General features: G+C 44.4%; 4 protein-coding genes across 12 annotated transcripts in view; 3 read left to right on the top strand and 1 right to left on the bottom strand.

The window, feature by feature from the left end:
* Positions 1–16126, top strand: part of stai (stathmin) — an 80824-nt gene extending 64698 nt beyond the window's left edge. For 3 of the 7 annotated variants that reach the window (XM_033381114.1, XM_015179752.2, XM_001357141.4), the window contains 5 exons: positions 14254–14423; positions 14513–14698; positions 14761–14907; positions 15560–15715; positions 15858–16126. In XM_033381114.1, coding sequence (XP_033237005.1) covers positions 14254–14423; positions 14513–14698; positions 14761–14907; positions 15560–15715; positions 15858–15944 — 746 coding nt within the window. In that variant the 3' untranslated portion in view covers positions 15945–16126. Of the gene's footprint in view, positions 1–4468; positions 4512–11496; positions 12255–14253; positions 14424–14512; positions 14699–14760; positions 14908–15559; positions 15716–15857 lie in introns of those variants that run through there. The other 4 variants (XM_015179755.2, XM_015179750.2, XM_015179753.2 and 1 more) reach the window with 4 other exon arrangements.
* LOC4818133 (uncharacterized) lies at positions 7585–11092 on the top strand. Of its 2 annotated transcripts, none has more exons than XM_015179756.2 (2): positions 7585–7741; positions 8473–11092. In XM_015179756.2, the coding sequence occupies exon 2, from the start codon at positions 8474–8476 to the stop codon at positions 10862–10864; it is 2391 nt and encodes a 796-aa protein (XP_015035242.2). In that variant the 5' UTR covers positions 7585–7741; position 8473; the 3' UTR covers positions 10865–11092. The 2 variants fall into 2 exon arrangements, with proteins under 2 accessions (XP_015035242.2, XP_003736138.2); XM_003736090.3 differs by lacking the exon at positions 7585–7741 and adding an exon at positions 8203–8347.
* A 2987-nt stretch (positions 16127–19113) lies between the features above and the next one.
* Arpc4 (Actin-related protein 2/3 complex, subunit 4) lies at positions 19114–19868 on the top strand. Its single transcript, XM_001357140.4, has 2 exons — positions 19114–19731; positions 19789–19868. The coding sequence occupies exon 1, from the start codon at positions 19224–19226 to the stop codon at positions 19728–19730; it is 507 nt and encodes a 168-aa protein (XP_001357176.1). The 5' UTR covers positions 19114–19223; the 3' UTR covers position 19731; positions 19789–19868.
* On the bottom strand, positions 19855–21874 carry WDR79 (WD repeat domain 79). Of its 2 annotated transcripts, XM_001357139.4 has the most exons (3): positions 21740–21874; positions 20802–21675; positions 19855–20746 (listed from the first exon to the last, which is right to left on the bottom strand). In XM_001357139.4, exons 1-3 carry the CDS (start codon positions 21789–21791, stop codon positions 19906–19908), a joined length of 1767 nt encoding a protein of 588 aa, XP_001357175.4. In that variant the 5' UTR covers positions 21792–21874; the 3' UTR covers positions 19855–19905. The 2 variants fall into 2 exon arrangements, with proteins under 2 accessions (XP_001357175.4, XP_033235880.1); XM_033379989.1 differs by having other exon boundaries at positions 20802–21833.
* Positions 21875–21914: the final 40 nt, after the last annotated feature.

Below are 21914 nucleotides of genomic sequence, written 5' to 3'. Positions count from 1 at the left end.
CTTCGAAATGAAAATGAATTCTCAGCCGAAACGAGTTTTACGAGTATGTATGTGATTCTTTTACACTTTCCGTTTACTTTGCGAGTTTTACTCAGCTCAGAGTTTTCCAAAGTCCACAAATTAAGTTTGGGATTTCAGTTAAAACAAAAACAGTAAAAACTATATTTTGGTGGGAGATATGATTGTATAATTGATATGAATTTATATTCGGATCTGAAAAGTCTATTAAACAAAAAAACAAGGGGGTTTTCCCGAGTTCTAGAGTCTTTTCTAGGCGTAGCACTACGAAAATAACCAAAAACTGGATTGCCAGACATTTAAACCATTTTCAAAACCAAACAAAACTTCATCTGGTTTAATTTAATTATTTTATTTGGCATATTTAATGCTTTGGCTTCACTACACATTTTAATTCAGAATTAATTCTTTACAATTTTATAAATTAATAATTAATAACTTTTTTTGTATATTAAATTGCAATTTAAACAAGAACTATATTTATCAATAATTGAGTATTTTTACAGACCTTTATGTTCTCTATAGAAATTCCTTTTTATAAGAATTAATTTATTAAAATATGTATCACTATTTTTCTGAATAATTTTTTGGTTTCATCAAAGTATATTTTCCTTAATATATTGTTTTTCCTTTTCCCATTTGTTCCCATTTAAATGCAACCTCTTTTCACCCCTGGAGGCCTCTGACTTTTGACTTGACTTTTGCTAATATCAAATGACCCCTCACCTGCCACCGCTTGAAATCCACAAAAAAGAGGCAAAAATACAACTCAAAACCAAACAAAAAACTCAGCAAAATGAAACGAACCAAAAAATAAATAAAGCAAACATAAAAACCAAACCAAAAAAACGTAAAAAACTAGTCATAACTATCAAAAAATCAATAGTGCAGTAGCCTTTTCCACATAGAGCACCCCATATACTCCCCACTGTACATACCCACTGTACATATATACCGATGTGTACATAGGGACATTGCTTGCTGTTTCAGTGGTGTGTGTGTGTGTGTGTGTGTTTTTGCAGTCATTTAGCCGCATTTCCAAGGTGATAAACTGCATTGGCCAACGGAGAAAAACTTGGGGCAAACTTTTTGGGGCGTCACTTTTTTCCGGCTCTGACTTTTCTTCTGCATTTTGCACCGTTTTTTTTTTGCATAAAGTAAACACGTCACGTCACTGCAGACGAATGGATACAGATACATACATATCCGAGCAGAATATAAGGTATATAATGCAACAACTCAAGTGGGCGGGCGCCCGAAGCGCACGGCGTGGTCTGGGCCAAGGCTTCCTTTGGGCTTCATTGAGTCACAGAAACAAACACAGACGGAGGTGCAGTGGCAGAGGCAGAGGCAGCGGCAAGAGGCAGGAGGCAGGAGGCATAGCCGGGCACGTGCTGCCGGCATTTACTTATGTAATCGCAGGGAACAGGGGAGCGACACAGGACCCAAGAAGTGTGAAGCAGAAACGACGGAAAATGTGGAATAGTAAGGCCAGATAGTGGCAGGACTTAGTGGCGCCCTAGTCTGGGCCTCAAGGATAACAGAAAGCAGACGAAAAGAAGCAGCCGAAGCAGGTGGCTAAGCGTCTTACGGACTGAAAGGAGAAAGCAGAGAGAGAGGCTAAGGATTACCTGTAGACGCTTGAGGAGGGAAACCAGTAACAGAGATAGTTTGATATTTAGATTAACGAGAGTATTTTTCATAAAGAAGAGACATACTTCTCCCTAGAAACATCCACAGAATCCTCCCTTAAACGCGGAGAAGTCAACGACCTGGGGCACCCCAAAAAAGAACTTTCAACACAGCTTTTGAAGGATCTACATCTAGTTGCAACAAAAAGCAACTGCCACACTCCTAGCTCCCAAGTGTGGCAACAAATAAAAAAGCGCCTAGAAAAGTCTGCTGTGTCCGTCACAGGAACCACTCCAAAAACAGCCCGAAAAAAAGCTACAGTCGGTCGCTTCGGCAGAGTAACTTTTTGAAGGTGTTTTCCTTCTTTTTATCCCTGTTCGTCTGCATTTCTCACTTATCTACTTGCAACAACTGTCGGCCGCTGTAGTGGTCCCAAAGTTTTCATTATTATCAGAGAGAGGGGAGGGAGAGGCAAGGGGCAACGTGGAGGGGACACACGGGCGCGACATCTGTGTGGAAACTAAATGCCAACAGAATTACAAAAGCAGCTGTCGCTGTCGCTGTATCTGTATCTGTACTTATGTAAATGATGTTCTATGCAGTGGAAGTGGCAGGACTATCTTCCCGCTGGTCTGCTATCTTTTGTACCACAGATTAATCCATAAATTGTGCCTATCTCCCCCTCTAGAAATTTTCACCACAATTTCTCTTACTAATTGCTGTTTTATTTTCCTTTTCTCTTTGCAGGTAAGTTTCTTCACCTTAAGCCCACAAGTTGGCCAATTTGCACCCGGCGAGGAGGTGGGGGAGGGGGGGAGAGGAAAGTGCTCAAAGACTGAGCCTCGATGAATCATCATCGTTTGCTTCTGCTCGACTCGAGCGGCGGCTGGCTGGCTGGCTCCAGGGAAAACCATTAAAACTACAACTACATCAGAGGCAGGAGCAGCTGCAATGCCGCTTTTCTTTTAGCCCCGTTTCTGGTTTTTGCTGTTGTTGGGCTCTGAGCAGCTTTCAGTGGCGGCGGCAGTAGTTTCTCCTGGCAGTAGTTTCTTTTTCCAGCCCGCAGACTTTCGTCGTTGGCGACATGTGGCCCTCGTACCGTCGACCCTCGATGGCGATGGCGATGGCGGTGGCATTTGGGGGCCAATCAATGCCAAAGTGCCTGCCTGTCGAGCGAGTCACGTGCTCGATTTTTCAGTATTTTTCTGAGGAAAATGGCAACAGAGGTAGCCCCCCTCCCCCCTCCCCCCACCGCGCCACCGCTGCTGTGGCTGGGCGTGGCATTTGAAAATGAAATGCGGTTTATGTTTGGGCTTTCCATCGTTTTTCCATCGTCCCGATGGTCTGTTGTTGAGCCTGAGCTTAATAGGGGTCTTATTGAGCGAGCAGTTTCTTGCCCTCGAGCAGAGTACACTGCACGAAATGGTGGGGAAGGTTGACGAGCCAGACCCTCAAGGATTACCCACCACCCATGGAGAATCCAAGGACCGTACTGGGCATTCCCAGAGGAAATCCTCTGAAATACCTTTCTCTCAAAAATTCGAAAATAAAGCGCATCGTATCGGTGAGGCTATTGGAGAGTTGGCGAAAGAGATAAATTTGATTTGTTTGTAAGCCTCCGACATCGATATAGTGATCGAGTGGTGGTTCTTCCAAAGAGCGTGTGGATCGAGTGCCGGCTCCGAAGGTGCGTTCTTGCATTCTGTGGGGCACCATGAAACATTCATGGTTCTGGGAGTTCGAGCTACCTCTGTAGTGGAATATTCAATGCATGAGTTTTGGGACTCTTCGATCAAAGTTTTTCCTTTGTGTGGGTGTTGCTTTGTCATCATGGGGATGCTGGATTCTGTGAGGGAGTTACGCAGCGAAGCAAGTGTTTTCCGTGAACAGATCCGCCAAAAAATTGCTCCTTTTTGGATTGCAGTGTGGGGGAATTGTATTTTTTGTTGGATCTATTGGATCTGTGAGGAACAATGAAAGCTATTGTTGCACCGCTTTCGTCTTCAGCCTTCTTTTCTCAGAACATTTGAGCTTATTGAATTGTTGTCGCAGTAAATCAATGACGAGTTCCTTGTGCGGCGTACTCGCTGGTAGATTCGTACCATTCCGTAACATAACTGAATTCACCGTACGGTTACGTGCTAGAAGAGGGCGTTCACCTTGCCACCGAATTGCCATTCACAACGAGATCACTCGAACCAACAGCTGACGACTCAAGGCAACTGTTATTCTCACTCGAATAACAGCTGCAACTCTCTTTCTGTCTCGCTCTTTGAGTGTGCCTGAATCATCAGCTGTTTTGGAACCGCCTCGACCTGCAAACGAAAGCAATTAAGCCGCACAAATCGACAAGGGGATAGAGAGAGAGAGAGAGAGAGAGAGAGAGAGAGAGAGAGAGAGAGAGAGAGAGACACAGCCAGACGACTGTCGCCGGCGACTAACGGCGCGCCGGCAGCACATGCCAAAAAGTATGCTACACGACAAAAATTAAAACTACATTTCGCTCAAAGCTAACGGCACTACACTCGTGTGTGTGTGTGTGTGCATGATTGTGCCTGTCCAACATTTCTGTGTCGCTTGTAGCTTGGGCTTGGGCTTGGGCTTGGGCCATCATCACAGTCCTAGTCGCAGTCGCAGTCGCAGTCCCACAGAGTCACTCCGTTAGCAGACTGTCCGTTCAGTTGTTTAGCGAATTCCTGCGAGTCAACAACTTGCAACAAAAAAATAACAGAGCCAAGGATTATTTCAGCAATTTATCAAGTTCAATTCGATTCGATTCGGTTTGTGTTTGTGTCTGTGTCTGGAGTTTGGAGCTTGGAGTCTGCGATTCACAATGGTGGCCATCCATTTGCATTTGAATTGTAAGTAAACTTTGGAGCTCTTTATCGTGGAAAACTTTGATGTGAGAACTTCAAGCTGGGTACCCCTGAAGACCACAGGAACTGCTGGCCTGTGCTAAAAACACCTCGATTCTCGGGGACTTTAAAACCACCTGAACACTCCCGCGATGGTTCAAACCCCCTACCCCCGTATCCGGATAACTGAGGGCCATAGTGGCCTAACCTAACCCAACTGTTTACCGAATATCATTGCAATTAAACAAATATTCCAGTCTAGAAACTATAGCCGAAAGAGCCACCTTCTTCCCTTCCCTGTCGGGGAGGGCACAATTTCTATCCTTAATTGTTTCTTTGCCCATTTTCCTGATGCATATATGAAAATGGTTTCCATTAAAGTCTTGCCAGCCCAGCGGAAAAAACTGTTAATTGAACATGCATGGCACTGTCATCAAAGTTGCTGCCTTGACACATTCTCCAGCAAAAACAAAGACCACAAGAGAGAGAGAGAGAGACAGAGAGAGAGGGAGCACGCCCTGCAGCAGCGCAGGACAACACCTCCTTGGCCCCCGCAATAGCATCAACTGCTGAGTCATACAAATAATTTAATTAAATGGAAATTAAAATGCTTTTATGAATATTAAGTAAAAGGCAACAGACGAGGCTCTTATGGGGCTTTTCCCCCCTCCGCTTCTTTTGGGGACTCTATTTTTCGTGTCTTTGCCATTCTTTGCGACTGGGTGTGATAATTATTGAAAATGTTTCCCATCTGTCCTCTGGTGTTCTCTGGTGTGCGTGTGTGTGTGTGCGTGTGTGTACCCTTGTTGGGGCCAAAAGTTTTTATGCTCGAAATGGAACATTTTAAGCAAAAGTTTTTGGAGTGCTTCCAGCGGGTAAAAGTCTTCAACAAGAATGTAAAGCCAACTTACGAGGAGGAGTACGAGGAAGAGTGCGAGGAGGAGTGCGAGGAGGAGTACGAGGAGGGGTACGAGTATATGCAGTATTTTTTAGACAACTTTTGAATATGCTGTGCAAGGCAAAAGGCGAATGGCCATAATTGGATTTTGGCTATTTCACTTCATTTGGCTAAGTGAATGGGAGCACAAAAACTCCAAAATGGAAAACATAATTGGATATGCCACTAAAATATCCACGAAAAAGACAGCCAGAAGTTTGAAACAGTCAAAAATATGCAACATAAATGGTGGCAATTTTTTCACCAATTTTTTCCGCCCCAAAACGGTAAAATGAATGAATTTTTTTGGTATTCATGGAGTGTGTTATTTGGATCTCTTTTTTTGCTGCACCGACAATCATCCCGATCGGGGGGCACAAATAGAGATCTGGGTTTGATATTTGCTGTGTTTCTATAGAAAGATATCATCTACCATCGGCTAACACCGGAACACCACTTGAATATCGACTTATCGACCCTTTCCCTACCTCCTAATTGTAGCCCTTACGAAATCACCGAAAATGTTGCCCAGCAATTAATTAATGAAGACAAACACGTTAGTCATTCAATTAACTTCCACAAAACCGCCAGCAATCCCCGGCGACACAGTCATTAAGTTGCCTTTCGGGCCGAGCTGTACTTCCTCCTTAGTCCCCGATTCTGTGTGATGTGTGATTGACTATCTCTGACGGCATGGCTTTATACTATGTGGGGTGGTGGGGTGCTGGGGTGGTGGCCCTTTTGACATTTATTTTGCAGAGTCTGCAGATGTGCTGCCTGCCGCCTGCCGCCTGCTTTTTTGGGGTCTGATAAATGGCTTCCTTCAGCTCTCGACTGTCATAAGCAGGATTTTCGAGAGATATTCCCCGCCCCTCCCCCCCCCCCCCCCCCCCCCCCCCTTTCGAATGAGGTTCATTGTGGGAGTTTATTAAGGCGAGCATACGGCCAGGCGGCTATCAACACTTTATCATGTCGTTCCAATTAAAATCATGTCAGATTTATAGCAAATTTTTGTGGGTGCCCCCCACATAGGGAACCTTAGGCGGCAGAGGTCCGTCCTTCTTGATTTCATTTAGCACAAATTGTTGGCCAGGATTTTTAATTAAAAGCGTGAAATGTCAACGGCTCTTTTTATTGCAGCAGTGCCTCCAAAGAGGGGGCGGGGGTGGTCTACATTAAGTACGAGCACATAAAATGCAAGTTGGCAAAACTCTCTCTCTCTTTTAGTAAAATATTTTAATTGAGGTCAAATGCTGTGTGGTGTGGTGTGTTCGGGTATGTGGATGCATTTTACGCTGCTTTAAATTTGTATAATGATGCTTATTATGTTAATGAGAGTTTTTAGTTGGGTCCTGCGGCCAAGAACAGCTTGGGTGTGGCGTTAACAAGCCCTGGGGTCCAAAAAATAAGCACAAGCGACGACCACTCCTTGCCCCACGAACAAACCCGCGCTAAAAAGAGTTTGAGGTCCCGCCATATTTGATCCAAGTCAGGTAAACAGGAACAGAAAGCATCAAATGATCACAAAATCGAATCTTCCGCACCTTTTTGCCACCATTGGGCCCCTAGTGCTGCAAAAGCTTCTAATCAATGACGTATCCCTAGTGTAGCTTTTTCCTACGATAGCTACGATTCCCAAAGCCGAGTAAATCTTTTGTATAAAAACATGCAGGCGGACTAGATCTGGAATACCCACAATTATCTATACAATATGTCGGATACAAAATGGTGCTTCCTTGCTTATTCGAATTACTGTAGACAAAAACCAAACATGTCTGTGCTTGTCACCGTTGCTTGTCTCCCAGAAGAACCGATTAATCGAATAACTCGTGTACTAGTACGGTCACACTGCCCACTGCGCTGCACCGTTCGCGTCAGTAGGCGAAATAAAGTTTAAATCAATTTTAATGAAAATCATTTTGGTATCGTCGTCTTATTGAATTTTTGTCAATTTGATTTTCCTTTCTGATCAAATTTTGTGTCATAATATCTAAGCGCGTCTTGTTAAATTTTACATTCATATTTAGCAAATATTTTTCTCATAATATCTGTGAGCGCGTCTTGCCGGAGAAGCCGTTTTTTACAGAGGAAAAGCACAGGTACCCTCTATTCGGGCGGCCAATTCGATTATTCTTGCGTCTTACAGCTCGTTTTGCACTTTGTGGATCGACTTCTTTCGCTGTCGTCCGACTTGCTTGTCATTGGAGTCGGGACAAGCGGAGATAAATTAGCAAATTAAACAATAAGAAAGTATATTAAGTTTTTCAAGTGTCAAATCTAGTGAAGTTCCAAAAGACAAGTAAGTATGGATCTCTGCTTAAACGTTTTAATCTTTGGCAAAAGGCAGCCCACGTTTTCTGTGTTTTTTTTTGTTTTTTTTTGTGTGCCAGTCTGCGACAGACACATGCGGATATACAGTACGGTTTTTGTGTGTGTGTGTGTGTGTGTGTGTGCGCTGCAAATGCTCAAGTTTCGTGTTTGTTTAAATAACATCGAGTTTCGGAATCAATCTGGAAGATTTGTATGTGCGCAAAGCCCAGCACGCATATTTTTTCTGCCTCTTTTTCGTGCGCGTGTGTGAGTGTGTTGTGTGTGCCGGCAATGCTGTCTCATTCGTGCTTATACATACATACATACGTTCCACTCCACAATCCACACATATGTGTGTGTACAGTCCAAGCGTTTTGGGATATTCTTTCCACTGGAACTTTCCAGTAGGCTTTGCAAATGTCATCTCCTGCTTCTGGAATATGTGCGTAGGTATTTCGCACATCCAAAGGGCACTGCTGTAGGCACATACAATACATAAATTAGAAAACTAGACATTTCTGCGCAAACAGACGTACATAGTACACACAGAAATATCTGTAATCCATCCAGCATTCATAATTCATAGCAATTCAAGGTATTACTGTTGTAAATTCTGAACGTTTGGGTGTCACTGCTGTCTTTTTCCAAAGTTTAAACATCGTTTAGTTCGCTCACAAAACATTAAGTCATCAACGAATCTCCCGCTCAATCCCCCAACAGAATGGATCACCATCCAATACTAGAACTACGCCCGTCTGGCATGATGGATTTAATCGGGTTCGAGGAGCCATCTGTAGCCGATACGGCTGGATCGGATGCAGTGCATGTGCTGCCAGATCGTCACATTGGTTTTCCGTGCCGCCAGTGCCAGCGGGCCGACTATCGGGGACTTCGCCACTCGTGCTTTTTCTGCAAGGACTACCATCTGTGCGGCAATTGCTTCGCGAGCAACAACAGGCCGGAGTCGCCGCACCACAAATATTATCACATAATGCAGGTGTTCTACACCCGCACTGCGTACGAGCTGTTCTTTGGCGGGGAGCCCTACACCGGCACCGGGGATTGGCAGAGCTTCCAGTGCGCCCTGTGCCTGCAGCTGGGATTCACCATCCAGACGCTGTACCAGCACCTGCTGCAGTCGCACCGCGACCATCCCGACCACAGGGATTACCTGCTGATGACCTATTCGTACTACTTTGTCGACCGCTCGTCGGGGAATGCGCCTCCTACACCTCCGACCGCCGCTGATCAACCTCCTCCTGGATCTGTGGTGTTACCAGACAGAGACGAAGACAATGTGCCAATTATTGAGCTTGAAATAATAAGAACGGCACAAGTAGAACCAGCAAGGAGCGCTAACCGTGAGGCAGCCGCAGCCGCAGTCAGAGCCGCTGCCAGATCCGCTGCCACAGTCGCTGCCACAGCCGCTGCCAGATCCGCTGCCATAGCCGCTGCCAGATCCGCTGCCACAGCCGCTACCACTGCCACTGTCGCTGGCGTTGGCACTGGGGCAAGCAATGATGAAATGGAACAAGTGGCGCGTGCGTTACGAGATGTGAGGGATCGGCTGCGAAGTCTGGACCCAAACAGCGATTCATACGAAGCGCTCTGCACGGGACTGCTGATGCGGGCCCGCTGCCTGCACGAACTGTATGCCCTGAGCAGCAATACAGTGGGTATTGAATCCGATGTCGATCGCGTAACTCGCCAGATCGAGCGGGATGCGTTTACGCGCCTATATGGGAGCCAGTCGACTTTCGTCCTAGGCGAAGTCCCATCGCCAGCAGCCTCATCTGGCTTGGTTCCACTCATCCGGCAGCAGTGGCCTGCAACTGCACCACCAGTTGCTGGTGGTCGTGCCGCCGCTACGCGTCGACCAAGCCCAGAATTTGTCCATCCAGCGTTGAACTTCCCCCGCCGTCAGTCCGGCAATCAGTTTGTGCCGATTTCATTCCGCGGCAGCCAAGCCTCCGCAGCGGCACGCTACGAGGCCCTCAACCACTACGCTATCTTCCGCGGCACTCATCAGGCTGAACGTGAACCCCATGGCGCCCAGGCCGGTGTGCCGATAAGGATTCCCACGAGCACACAGACCGCGGTGGCAGCACCACCACCACCACCACCAAACACGGGCACCACCATCACAGAGCTGCCGGTTGACGTTGCCGAGCCGGACCCGCCAGAGAATCCAATCGATAAACTGGATCTCAATGATGGTCGTTTTTTGAGCTCGAGACTGAAGGAACGCTTCGAGAAGATGCCAGAAAATACTGAAGAAGAAGGAAAGGTGGCCAAGGCCCGCCTCGTCGACGCTGTTTTTTGCTCCATGCTATCGGAGAAGGATCTCACCTCAGTGCCAGTTGATTTGCTCTTGATGCAGGAGATGGGCTCCACTGCCACAACTACTGTGGCTGCCAACGAACCGAAGCCACTGGAGGACCCACTGACCGTTGCTTGTGGCGCGGAAGAGGGCCTCAACCAAGTGCCACGTTTGATGCAGTTGGCCCAGAATGCCATCCGCGCCCCTGAGTCGGCAGTGGATCCCATGATAAAGTATTTCAATGGTCTCGTGGACTATAACAACTGGCTTGGCCGTTTTACCAACTCCGTGAAAGCAAAGAAAGGAGCCACAGAGATCGAAGCTAAGGAAGAATCCAAGGAACCAGAGGCCCAGCCAACATCCAGCAACCGATATCTAGAGAACATACTGCAGATCAGTTCATCGGGCAATAACGGTCAAGATGGAGACGACGACCCGAACGATCAGAATCCGATTGTATTTATTGATAGAAACGATGGCGATGACGAAGACGACGATAGCAATGACGACGATAGCAACGATAGCAAGATGGGCAACTATTTTGCCAACGATGACGATGATAATGGAAACATGGCGGATAACGATACCAATGATGATGCGAGCAACACCTATCCCTACGAGATTAATGTCTTTGTTGAGCCGGAAGGACATAATCAGCAGCCAGTGGACAATCTGCCAGCAGCTCCAGCCATCATTGAAGGCGAGTTGTCCGGGTCCGAAGTATCTTACGACGAAGATGCGGATCTGTACAATGAAGTTTACGATTATGACTACCACATTTGGGAAGATTGAAGTAAAACGGAACGAAAACAAGAGAGAACGCAGGACAGGAGAAAGAAGGAAAACAATACACATATGTACATATAAAACATATAACAATACTGATTCTGGAACAGAAAAAATAGCACTTCAAAGCATATAATACTCCACCATTTCAAAGAAATATTCACCTTAAAGAACACTTGTAACATTTAAATTGTACTGTTGTTATTGCCAATTAAAATGAGTTCCTTTCAAAATAGAATGTCAAGTCCGTAGAGATCAGTCCAAAGAAGGCTTAAACTCTTGGTCGGAATCCACGGCAGTCCCTAATTCTCTTCATAGCTATCTCTATAGGCTATAGTAGGTAGCGAAAAGTAGTTTTATTTCGGAGCTTTGAAGGAATCTGCAGATAGTACGGATCTACATTATTATTCAATGGGAGTCCAGATTTGTGGTTAGCTTTTCGCTTCCCTAGATCCATATCTGCCGCACATTTGCCATTTGGATCTGCCTTTTCAGATATGCACAGAGCTGCGATAGCTCCTACGATTACATTGTCATTGTCTCCTCGTTAGAAGTAAACAGAAATATCGAGCCAAGCAGGCATTGCCATTCAATTCGTTCGCAGAGTTGCTTCGTGTCGGAATTCCTCTCAATTATCGTAGAAATACCGACATCGCAACATCGAAGCGCTATAAATATACAAAAAGCAAACAAATTGTTGAAAAAATTCATTTTTGGAACCCTTCTCCGATTGTGAAGTTTATATTTTTCTAAATACAAAAAATAATCAAGAAAAAAAGACGAATACGCAAGCAAATACTTCCGAAAAAAAGAGAACGAGGAAAAACGCGTGCGTTGATATTTTTTCGACTGTGAAGTCTTTTGTGGTGTGCGTGTGCGTGTACGTGTACGTGTGCGTGTCGAAGAATGTCTTCCGATTCCGATTTTCCGGTGTTGCACCGCAAGTGCTTGGGCTGCCCCGCCCTGGGCGATCTTGGACGTTGGTACGAGTGTGTCGTGTGCGGCACTCAGATCACACTATGTGGACCCTGCTTCGACCTGGGCAAGAACCGCGTCAGCCCCAAGCACAAATACTACCACCCGATGCGTGCCCTCTACAATAAGAAAATGGCCGACATCTACTTTGGCGGCGAGGTGTTGGTGAACGGCGAGGCTCCGCAGAGCTTCCAGTGTCCCTTCTGCGATGATATGGGCTTCACCGCCGAGGAGTTGGCGGTCCATGTGCAGGAGAAACACTCCAACCACCCGGATGCCTCTGCATTGATAGAAATATTGGAGACCATGTCGAATGGCTACATGGGCTCTTTCGGTGGTGCCCGTGCACACCATCTTGCCATGGAGGAGCAGCCATTGGGTGGTCTGCAGGTTCCCATGGATGAAGAGGAGGATACGAAATGTGAGTAGAGTGTAGAGTAGAGTAATGGATGGACCAGTTCTTGCAGGTCTTCTTCCCATCGACTCTCGACCGCAAAAGCCACTTTGGTAAATTGCTTTGGCAGATTTCCGAGCCAAATGGCTCTGGTCAGGGCGAAGAGAATGGTTTTAAAAGGGTTACGGAATCCTGAATCTGAAAGTTAAATGAAGATGGCTTTGCGCTGTTGCCCCTCCCTCCCCCCTTCTGTGGTTTGTGTGGGCGGAGGAGGCCCATCAAATCTGTCAGCCTAATAGACTTCAACACTTGACCTGGTCCAAGACATCATTACTCAGAGCCAGTGGGCACGCACACGGGGGCATTGGGAGGGAAAGCGAAAGCTGAAAGCTTAATGCTGAAAGCGACCCCAAAAGCGAGTGTCATGATTGACAGTCGGACAAATGGTAGGTCTAACCGGACGGACGGACACCTACTCGAATAATGGCAAATTATGTGTCAACAGAAATCATCCGGACACCTACGCAGCAGTCCGCTGTCCCTTTTCTCCAAGTAGATGGTATATTTTGGGGTAGGTACACTAGAGGGGGAGCGCTTCGTCCATTTATTGTGGGGGAAACGTATATATTTTTGTTTTGACAAATAATTTTCCACTTCATTTGATAGTCTTGCCCTCGGACTCGTCTGCCCTCTGGTTAAACAAAAGCCCCGTCCCCGATGTCAGGGCGTTGGGTTTCCCAGTGTATTTTGCTGATTTGCGCATTGTTTGTGATTTGTTCTCAGGTTCCGTCTTGGGATTGCGATACTCCAATGTTGTTTAGGCTTGAGATATATTTATGAAGGAGCTATGGAATGATTCTAGATTAAGAGGGGATTGGAAATGGCACTTTCAGTTCTACGAAATGTAATTAGTTCCTGAAAAACGCCCCATTCCTAATTCGATTTACTTTAAAAACAATCTTTAAAGAACCCTTGAAACGAAAACTCCCAAACTGCTGAATAATAACATTTTCACACTTGCCGCTGCTGGGCAAAGTGCATTTTCCAGTGCATTTAATTTTAATAATTGTTCCGTGTGAAAATTCGCATTTTATTCGGTTTTCTTTGCCGTTTTCATGCGCTGCACTGCTCGCACTGCTGCTCCGCGTGTGTGTGTGTGTGCGTGTGCGTGTCCGTGTGTCCGTGTGCGCATGTGTGTGGCACCATTCTGCCCGTCATTGTCAGCGAACGACTTTGCCGGATTTCTCGTTTCTCGTTTTGTTTGGCGGCGCTTACATGAATTATGGTTTGCTCTCGGAAAAAGTGCGAATATGTCCTGGAGGCAGTGGCAGTGGCAGTGGCAGAGGCAGAGGCAGTGGATATTTTGCACGTGTGCGGTGTTGCATGGGCATCGGAGAGTGCAGCGAGGCTCGGCCATTAATCAAAATGCGCTTAAAAAGTGCGGTGCCCCAACTGTGAATGCAAATATGCAAAGCCAGAGATCCAAAAACAAAAGTTAATGGATATTGGGGTGGAGAAGAGACTTTTCCCAGAATGCGCTTAACTCTGAGCGAGTGCTCTGCCACTTCAATCGAGCAAAGAGCAGGGGTATATCGGACCCCAAGTTACTTCGATAGAGGTCCGGCCTTCTGTTTGTACGAAAGCTTGGTTCTTAGAGATATGATCCACTATTTAAAATCTATCTATCTATAGCTTTAGTTGCGAATCTGACAACGACAACGACAACCCAACTTTTGGCTCCCTACCCAATGTCGTATTCCTGCACTTTTTTGGTTTTTGGTCACGGCTTTTCGACCTTAAATGCGAAAAGTACACAAAAGACGCACAAGTAAGAGGGGTAGGGGGAGGGGGATGGGGTGGCAGTGCAAAAATGATGTCATACGAGCTGCAGAGGGTGGCTTAAGGGTGAACTGGACTTCACCCTCCGACCGACCGACCACAACTTTATATTTATAGCACCCCCCCCGTGCACAAATATTGAATTTCTTTAACGGCCCTCCATCTCCCGCTTCTCTCTCGTCCACAGCCACTGAGATTCGCTGCCAGGAGAAGTCCCGCGGCGGACTGAGCTATGAGGTCATTCTGGCCGAACCGGCACCCAATGTGGCCGTGCCCAAGCGTCCGGTCACCCCCGGCAAGAACGTCAGCGTGGAGGAGATTGAGCAGAAGCTCAAGGCAGCCGAAGAGCGTCGCATTGTAAGTAGAGTAGAGTAGTCCGTCCCCCATTTCGCTTATCCCTCACGGAATCGTTGCCTTAACAAAACGAATTTGTTTGCCTTTCGCAGTCTCTGGAGGCCAAGAAGATGGCTGATATCTCGACCAAGTTGGCCAAGGTGGATGAGGCCACCCGTAAGAAGGATGAGATCACCAACGAGTTCATCACTCAGACCAAGGAGCAGTTGGAGTCCAAGATGGAGCAGCACGTGGAGAAGCGCGAGGCAATCATCAGTGACATGAAGGAGAAGCTAAAGGTTTGACTTCGAGAGATGCCTTCCATGCAATTCTGGAGCTCATATAAACTCTCTTCAAACAGATTCACGCTCAGGAGATCGAAAAAACGCGCGAGACCTTGGAGCAGCAGAAGGCCAATGAGCAAAAGGCCATCGAAGAGAAGCTTAAGATCGCTCAGACCTTGCGCGATGAGAACATAAAGAAGATGCTCAATCGCCTCAAGGAGCATGTGAGTGTGTGCATACGTCGGACAGCATGGCTTGGAAGAGAGCTCCTCTTATGTAGATGATTAGACCTCAACATCTAGTTCCATTGATCTGTTTGTAGTTGCTTGACTTAGAAGATAGAAGTAGTACATTTGTACAAGCGAAATTGCCGAATATTCAATTGACATCTATGTAAAATCTCAATCAGATTCTATATTGGAACAAGAGCTTATCATTGTCTATGGAAATTGCATAATCTAAACTCTCTCTTAATAACCATTTGATGCATTTCATGTATTTGTACGATAAACATACCAGTATTTAGTTCTTATTCATCTATAATGCATTAGGGAAAAGGAAGTTGACCACTTCTGCTGCTTAAACCATTAGGACTAAAGGCTAACCACTAACTACGTTCAATGAAAAAGTTCTCTAAACAATTCAGAATCTTTGCTAGCTAAATTTCATATCATCAGTCATAGCTGAATGGGACTGCTTTTCCATTGTCTTAAACCCATTACTTTCACCCAAGTAACCAAAAATATCACCAGACTTCCACCAAATCTTTTTTTTCGTCTGAATATCTGTGTACTGTAAATGTGTATATGTGTTTGTGTTTCGGATCATGTGTATATATAATTTTTGTTTTCATTTCTCTTATATCCTCTCATATAGAACACTGTCAAAATTGCCGAGATTAAATCACACCAAGATCAATTGGAAACACAAAAGCTAGAGGAGAAGGCGCGCATATATGAAAACAAATTGTTTGCCGCCGAGCAGAACCGCGAAAAGGAGATACAAAAGAAAATTGAGAAAGTGCAAAAACTTGTACGTTTGTTCCCCCTCTTTTCCCATCAACAAAAGCAACCCCGCATATGCCTTATCATTTGAGTAGCAGTAGATCTCAAGATAAGAATCTCTGCAAGATCCAAACCCAACTAATTATATCCTTTCCTTATGTTATTTGCAGGAGCGCCGTGCCGAGCTCGTGCGCCAGAATAAGGCCCAGACCCAGGATATGGATGGTCAGCAGAATGCCATCGCCTCGTCGGGTTAGATGGGCTGTGCCCTCCACAGAGCGTAGACCGTCATTACTTACTGCAGCAAAAACAAAAAAAAAACAAAAAAAAAAGGAAACACTACATACACCAACAACACGTATTTAAGCAAACACGAAAACCAATACAAAGGCAGCAACAAATTTGCTTCAAGAAAATTTCAAGTATTATAAACGACATAGAAAGACGAGCAGGGCATATCGAATATCTCAAGATTCCGCTGAGCGAGATGAGGCCCAAAAAGATATTGCAACAACAACCAGCAACATTTATTCACAAAACTTTTCAACAAAACAAAAAAAAAAACAAACAAAAAAACACAAATCAAGGCAAACCAGATATACTATATAGCAACGGCAAAAACGATGCAAAATCAACTTAAACAAATCTATAAGAAAAGAACATAACCTTTTCAAAATACGTTTGCTTCATTTCGAATTTCTCGTTTTGCGTTTGTTCCATTTGATTTTTAATTCTGTTCAACAATTTTAAAAACTTTCAAAGCTCTTGTATTGCTGCTGGGCAAACTGATTATGCAGTGGCTCAAAGGGGGCTCCCTGTATGATTCCTTCAAAGTTTTTGGATTTCCTTTGTGCAGAAGAAAGTCTTCAAATTCCTGACTTCAAATCGGACTTCGTTCAAAATCATATTAGGGGTAGAAAAGGCGACCATACCTGCTGCGTTAATTTTTCATCCTGTTCCCCATAATTTTTGGCTTCCCTTTGATGCACGATGCGAGCGTGTTCCCCCAACAGCAATTTTTTAAACTCCTTCAGAGCAAAAATTGAACGAGAAATTCGCAAGAAATGTATTTTGAAATAATTTGCAATTGCAAAAACACAACAGCCATACAGAAAAATCACTCATTTTGCCTCGAAACATTTGTTGTACTGCTATTTGCCAGAAATCCAATATTCACAAGATCTATCATTTAAATAAATAAATATACATATTTTGAATACGTGTATAATTTGAAGTAATTTTTTATTTATTAACATATGCAAAAAAAAAACACAAAAAAAGAGAAAAAAAGGAAAACAAAAGTTGGAGACAGTTCGACACTAACAATTATAGATTTATATAAGTTTCGCATTTTCTATCTATAAAATAAATGTCAAACAGAAAAAAATACATAAGAAATGCTTATAAAAACTAAATAAAAAAAGAAATCAAATACAAAGTAAAACAAAACACTGCATTTTTGTTTCATTTACAGACAACATAAACAATATAAACACAATTTAGGCATTAACATAAAGTAAAATTAAAGTAAAATATATAAATAATTATATGTGGAATGATATGAAAAAGCATATTTTGTCTAACGTCGAGTTATATTAAGAGAAAGAATGGCGCAGGTTTTTGGCCGGAGCATGGGTTAAGCGAAATTTATGGGGGGATTATAATACAAACGGAAATGGAAAATTTAGGCAAATTTTGTTTGCAGATGCTGCGAATATTTTCCCCAAACTTTGTTTTGCACAAGAAAGGGCGCTGAATTTAGCTTAAATTTGAATATCTCTCTCATACGGTTATAAATGTGTAATACTACGGCTACTATAACTGAATATATATTATATATATTATAAATGCAAGACAACTATACGCACAGAGCCCCAACAGCAACCCAGACACGAGAAAACTTTCCAGACATATTCAAAAGAAAATCTAAGGAATCTTGAAACACGAAACCCACATTGCAAGTGCATCAATACAATTGATAAAAATGCTTCGATCGATATTTACTCAATTTATGATATATTACTAATATAAATGTGTAATCAACTCCAATAATCAACCGAACAAAATTTTTGTATGAGAAACCAAGCAAAGAAATGAACGAAACGAAGGTTACATTTTTCAAATCAATGTTCTCTAAATAGTACACATAAAAACAGAAATACGACAGCTTGCGAAAATGGTTTTTATAGTTTCACGCATAACTTAACATTAAGTTTACATAAGCAACTAAATAAATGGACGATAAGCAAGCAAAATACTTATAAATGAATGTATAATAAAAGTGCATAATACAAATAAATGAAATATTTATAATTGGTAGAAAATGCGTTTTCTCAATGTTCAGAAATATTTCGGTGTGGAACTTTAATTAACTTTGATTATTTCAAATTTCAATTTTGAGCGGGCAGCGCGGTAATTCTACACATTCATATCGATAGCAGCTGCACGGTTTTCTAATCGAACGGTCACACCAGTATTTGCTGTATGCAATGTCCTTTTTAGCTCAACAATGTCCTTTACGTTTTCTTACGTGTTATGCTGCTGGCAACATTCAATTTGTATGGGCCAGACTCATGTGCCGTGAAATCGAGCAACATTGCGCGGATTGAGCAACATTTAGCATACCCTGGAAAATGGATATTATAGAACTGAGAGAATTTTTGTCATCTAATGCACCAATAGAGGCCAAAACTAGTCAGTTTCTGTTTTAAATGTATTTCAAAGATATTTTGAAGGTTTTGGTCTTATTACAGAAACCAAGAATGGCTGTCGGGATCGAGATATATTTACAAAACCCTAATCATATGCATGAATATGTCCAAAACACAACAATCTGAGATCATTTCTATATTAATAACGTTTTAAAACAGTTTCTTTATATTATATTATCCAAATAGGGTATACCTGTGCCCAAACTCACTTACGGCGCATTAAATACTCACTTACGTTGCCACTGTTTTTTTGTTGGCCTTTTTTATAAACCTTGTTTTCTACATTTTACAAAAAAAGAGAGTACTTAAAAGTAGCCAATCAGGTAGAAAATTGATTCATTAATCGGATAAAATTATGTGGGCAGAACTAAGGGTTTTAGTTAGGCAGCATTATTCAACGGAATAAAGAATTTGAGCAATTGGAACGATTTTTCTCTTACGTTTTATTACGTTTCATTTGTTTGACCTTTTTCGCTAAAACCTTTTTTACGCAAAATGCAGTAAAAGCAAGTATTGAAAATAAGCCAGTTAAGTAGATAATTGATTCACTAATCGGATAAAATTATGTGGGCATGGCTAAATGTGCTATATAGCTGGGAATATTCGACGGAAGATCAAAAACGAGGAATATGTAAAACAGAACTTGAACTCGTCAGTATATTTACGGTATATTTTTTTAATGAGGCTGTATGTTTCGGTATCTTTATGAGTTTCGGACCATATTTTATCAGTCCGCGGTCACACCTTTTATGATTCACAACAAATCGCAGAAAATTAAGTAAAAAGTGAATTAAACAAACGATTTAGCAACAATAAGCATACACAATGGCCGCCACATTGAAACCCTATCTTACCGCCGTGCGGCACTCGCTCACCGCCGCCATGTGCCTGCAAGATTTCCCCTCCCAAGTGGTGGAGCGTCACAACAAGCCGGAGGTGGAGATATGCTCCAGCAAAGAGCTGGTGCTCACGCCCATTGTGGTGTCCCGCAACGAGCGGGAGAAGGTTCTGATTGAGCCGTCGATCAACTCGGTGCGGGTGAGCATTGCCGTGAAGCAGGCGGACGAAATCGAGAAGATACTGTGTCACAAGTTCACGAGGTTTATGATGCGCCGCGCCGAATCCTTCGCCATATTGCGCCGGAAGCCCATCGAGGGCTATGACATTAGCTTCCTCATCACTAACTGTCACACGGAGCAGATGTACAAGCACAAACTGGTGGACTTTGTGATTAGTTTCATGGAGGAGATCGACAAGGAAATCAGCGAAATGAAACTGGCAGTGAACGCCAGGGCTCGAACATGCGCCGAGGAGTTCCTCAAGCGGTTCTAGGGTGAGTTATTGTTCCTGTTGAGTTTGAGAGACCCTAATCGATGGATTTACTTCGCAGGTGGAAACACAGAGGTATGAGCTCACGCATTTAGTATTTCCAAGTGGATTCAAGAATAAAGACGGCTTTTTTAAATATTAGCTCAACTTATTAAAAACATTCTGGGGCACTGACCAATCACAGACCTTGGCCGCACCACCACATCACCACGGCATTCTCATAGATCACTTCTTGTGGCTTCTCCTTCGACTGCTCTTGCTCCACTGCTCCTGTGCAATCCAGAACGCTGTCATTGACACGACCATCGCTGCCAATGAAATGATATTGCCCGGAGCTAGAGGCCAAGATTGGAAGCGTCGGGTGGAAACTAGCTCCATTGCAGCAGTCGTTGTGGAGTGGAAGAGCAGATACTTCGCCATCGCCGTTCATATCCCAGACGTTCAGAGCACCCTGCGTATCGCCGCTGGCCAGCCATCCCAGGTCCGGCGTCAGATCGAATTGTATGCGCTGATTGGTCTCCACATTGCGCTGGTACTCTTCCAAGGGCTTCTTGTAGTTCCTCATGTCCCACTGCAGCAGCTTTTGGCATTTTCGAGCGCCACTGAACAGCTGCCATCCTGCAGAACCTTCGGCGTACTTTAGTTGGGTAATCCCTCCCTTGTGGCCACCCAGCGTAAAGAGCGGTCCCTGCTTGGGGCTGCAACGGAGGTCAAAGTGTTGGATATAGCCATGCCAGTTGCCGCAAGTCAAGGTGTTGTGGTGCTCCGTAGTCTGCGCAATGCATGAGATGGCAAACTTTACTGGATAATCGTCACAGAGGCGGCCAGGACGGCTTGTGTCGAAGATTTTAATGCATCGCTTATAGCCCGCATAGATCTGCTGGCCATCGTGGGAGAAAGCCAAGGATATGGCGGCCATTACTTCGTCCACGGCATCATAGCCACTGTAACTGCAGCGCAGCTTCCCATCGAAGGCATCCCACATGTGAATGGGTTCGTGTTGCCGTGTGGCAAGCCAGCTAAAGGAGGTAAATATTCATTATATTGCCTTGTAGAAGGAATCGATGTACTCACAAACAGCTATCTGGTTCCTGGCTATTCATATGCGGATACCACACGCAGTCATAGACAGTGCCACCTTCGGGCACGTGCACTGCAGGCACAAGATTAGTGAGGCCGCGCTCCTGCGCCACTGTTGTGGCGGTGTACAGGTCCGGGGGCAGTTCCATGACATGCATTCCATCCAAATGGATGGGAACAAGCAGGCAGGTGCCATCGGGCGACCAATAGCAGCCTTTAGTGTAATGCTGAGCCGCGGCTGAAGATTTCCAGCAACGCCGCCCTACCTCTATAAGTTTATTCTTGAAATACTCCAGTGGAGCAATCTCTTCAGCTTCCGCTGCCACAATCTCTGTAGCTTTTTCTGTCACAAACGGCTCGTTTTCGTTGGCTACAACCGGCTTGTTAACGTCCAACACAATCAATTGATTGCTTTCCGGCACAATCGACTGAATTTCAGGTTCGTCTATAGTGTCTTCGAGGTTTATGACGGATTCACTCTCCTCTAAAGTGGATTCTTCATTTAGTGTGGTCTCCTGCATACTTGTGTCTTCTTCCAGCGTGGTTTCCTCCTGCACGCTGCTCTTCTCTTGAATGCTGCTCTCTTGCACGCTGATCTCCTTATGCATGATGCTCTTCTCTTGAATGCTGCTTTCCTCCGGCACGCTGATCTCCTCCACGTTAATGGACACATCCATGTCCTCATTGGGCATGGTGCTAGCATCAAATTTTTTTTTCAGTTTGCATATCTCCGCCTCGGTTAAACTGAACGACAAATCCGCGCTTGATGTCACCATTGTGCTGCTGAAACTCACGTTGTTATTCAACAGCGCTGCAGATAAGTCCTGCTCCTCCACGTCGCACATGCTGGTGCTTAGATTGGAAGCCGCTGTAAAGGTTTTTGTTGGTTTTAAAGTTAAAAAACAATCATCAACATTTAAAATTCCACTTACAATCGTCCATCGCATTGTTATTGCCGCCAGTGTTCAAAAATAATGCAGACATCGCGTGCCCGATACAAGCTAAAAAAGCGGCATGGTGTGTGACGTAGAGAGGGTTGGGTTGCCGGGTCTTGGTTTAATAGGCCGGCACACTGAGGTGCTGAAAAAACCAAACAAGCAGTGCTGG

This window comes from Drosophila pseudoobscura, chromosome 4 (genome assembly GCF_009870125.1).
Source record: "Drosophila pseudoobscura strain MV-25-SWS-2005 chromosome 4, UCI_Dpse_MV25, whole genome shotgun sequence".
In the NCBI taxonomy this organism is placed as follows: Eukaryota; Metazoa; Arthropoda; class Insecta; order Diptera; family Drosophilidae; genus Drosophila; species Drosophila pseudoobscura.
The sequence above is the reverse complement of the archived record's forward strand: the minus strand, read 5'-3'. Positions and strand labels throughout refer to the sequence as shown.

Coding starts and splice junctions, on each gene's coding strand:
- LOC4818133 (XM_015179756.2), top strand. CDS start 8,474: ATGGATCACCATCCAATACTAGAACTACGCCCGTCTGGCATGATGGAT.
- Arpc4 (XM_001357140.4), top strand. CDS start 19,224: ATGGCCGCCACATTGAAACCCTATCTTACCGCCGTGCGGCACTCGCTC.
- WDR79 (XM_033379989.1), bottom strand. CDS start 21,754: ATGCGATGGACGATTGTAAGTGGAATTTTAAATGTTGATGATTGTTTT. Junction 20,747..20,801: donor CAGGAACCAGATAGCTGTTT/GTGAGTACATCG, acceptor TACCTCCTTTAG/CTGGCTTGCCACACGGCAAC.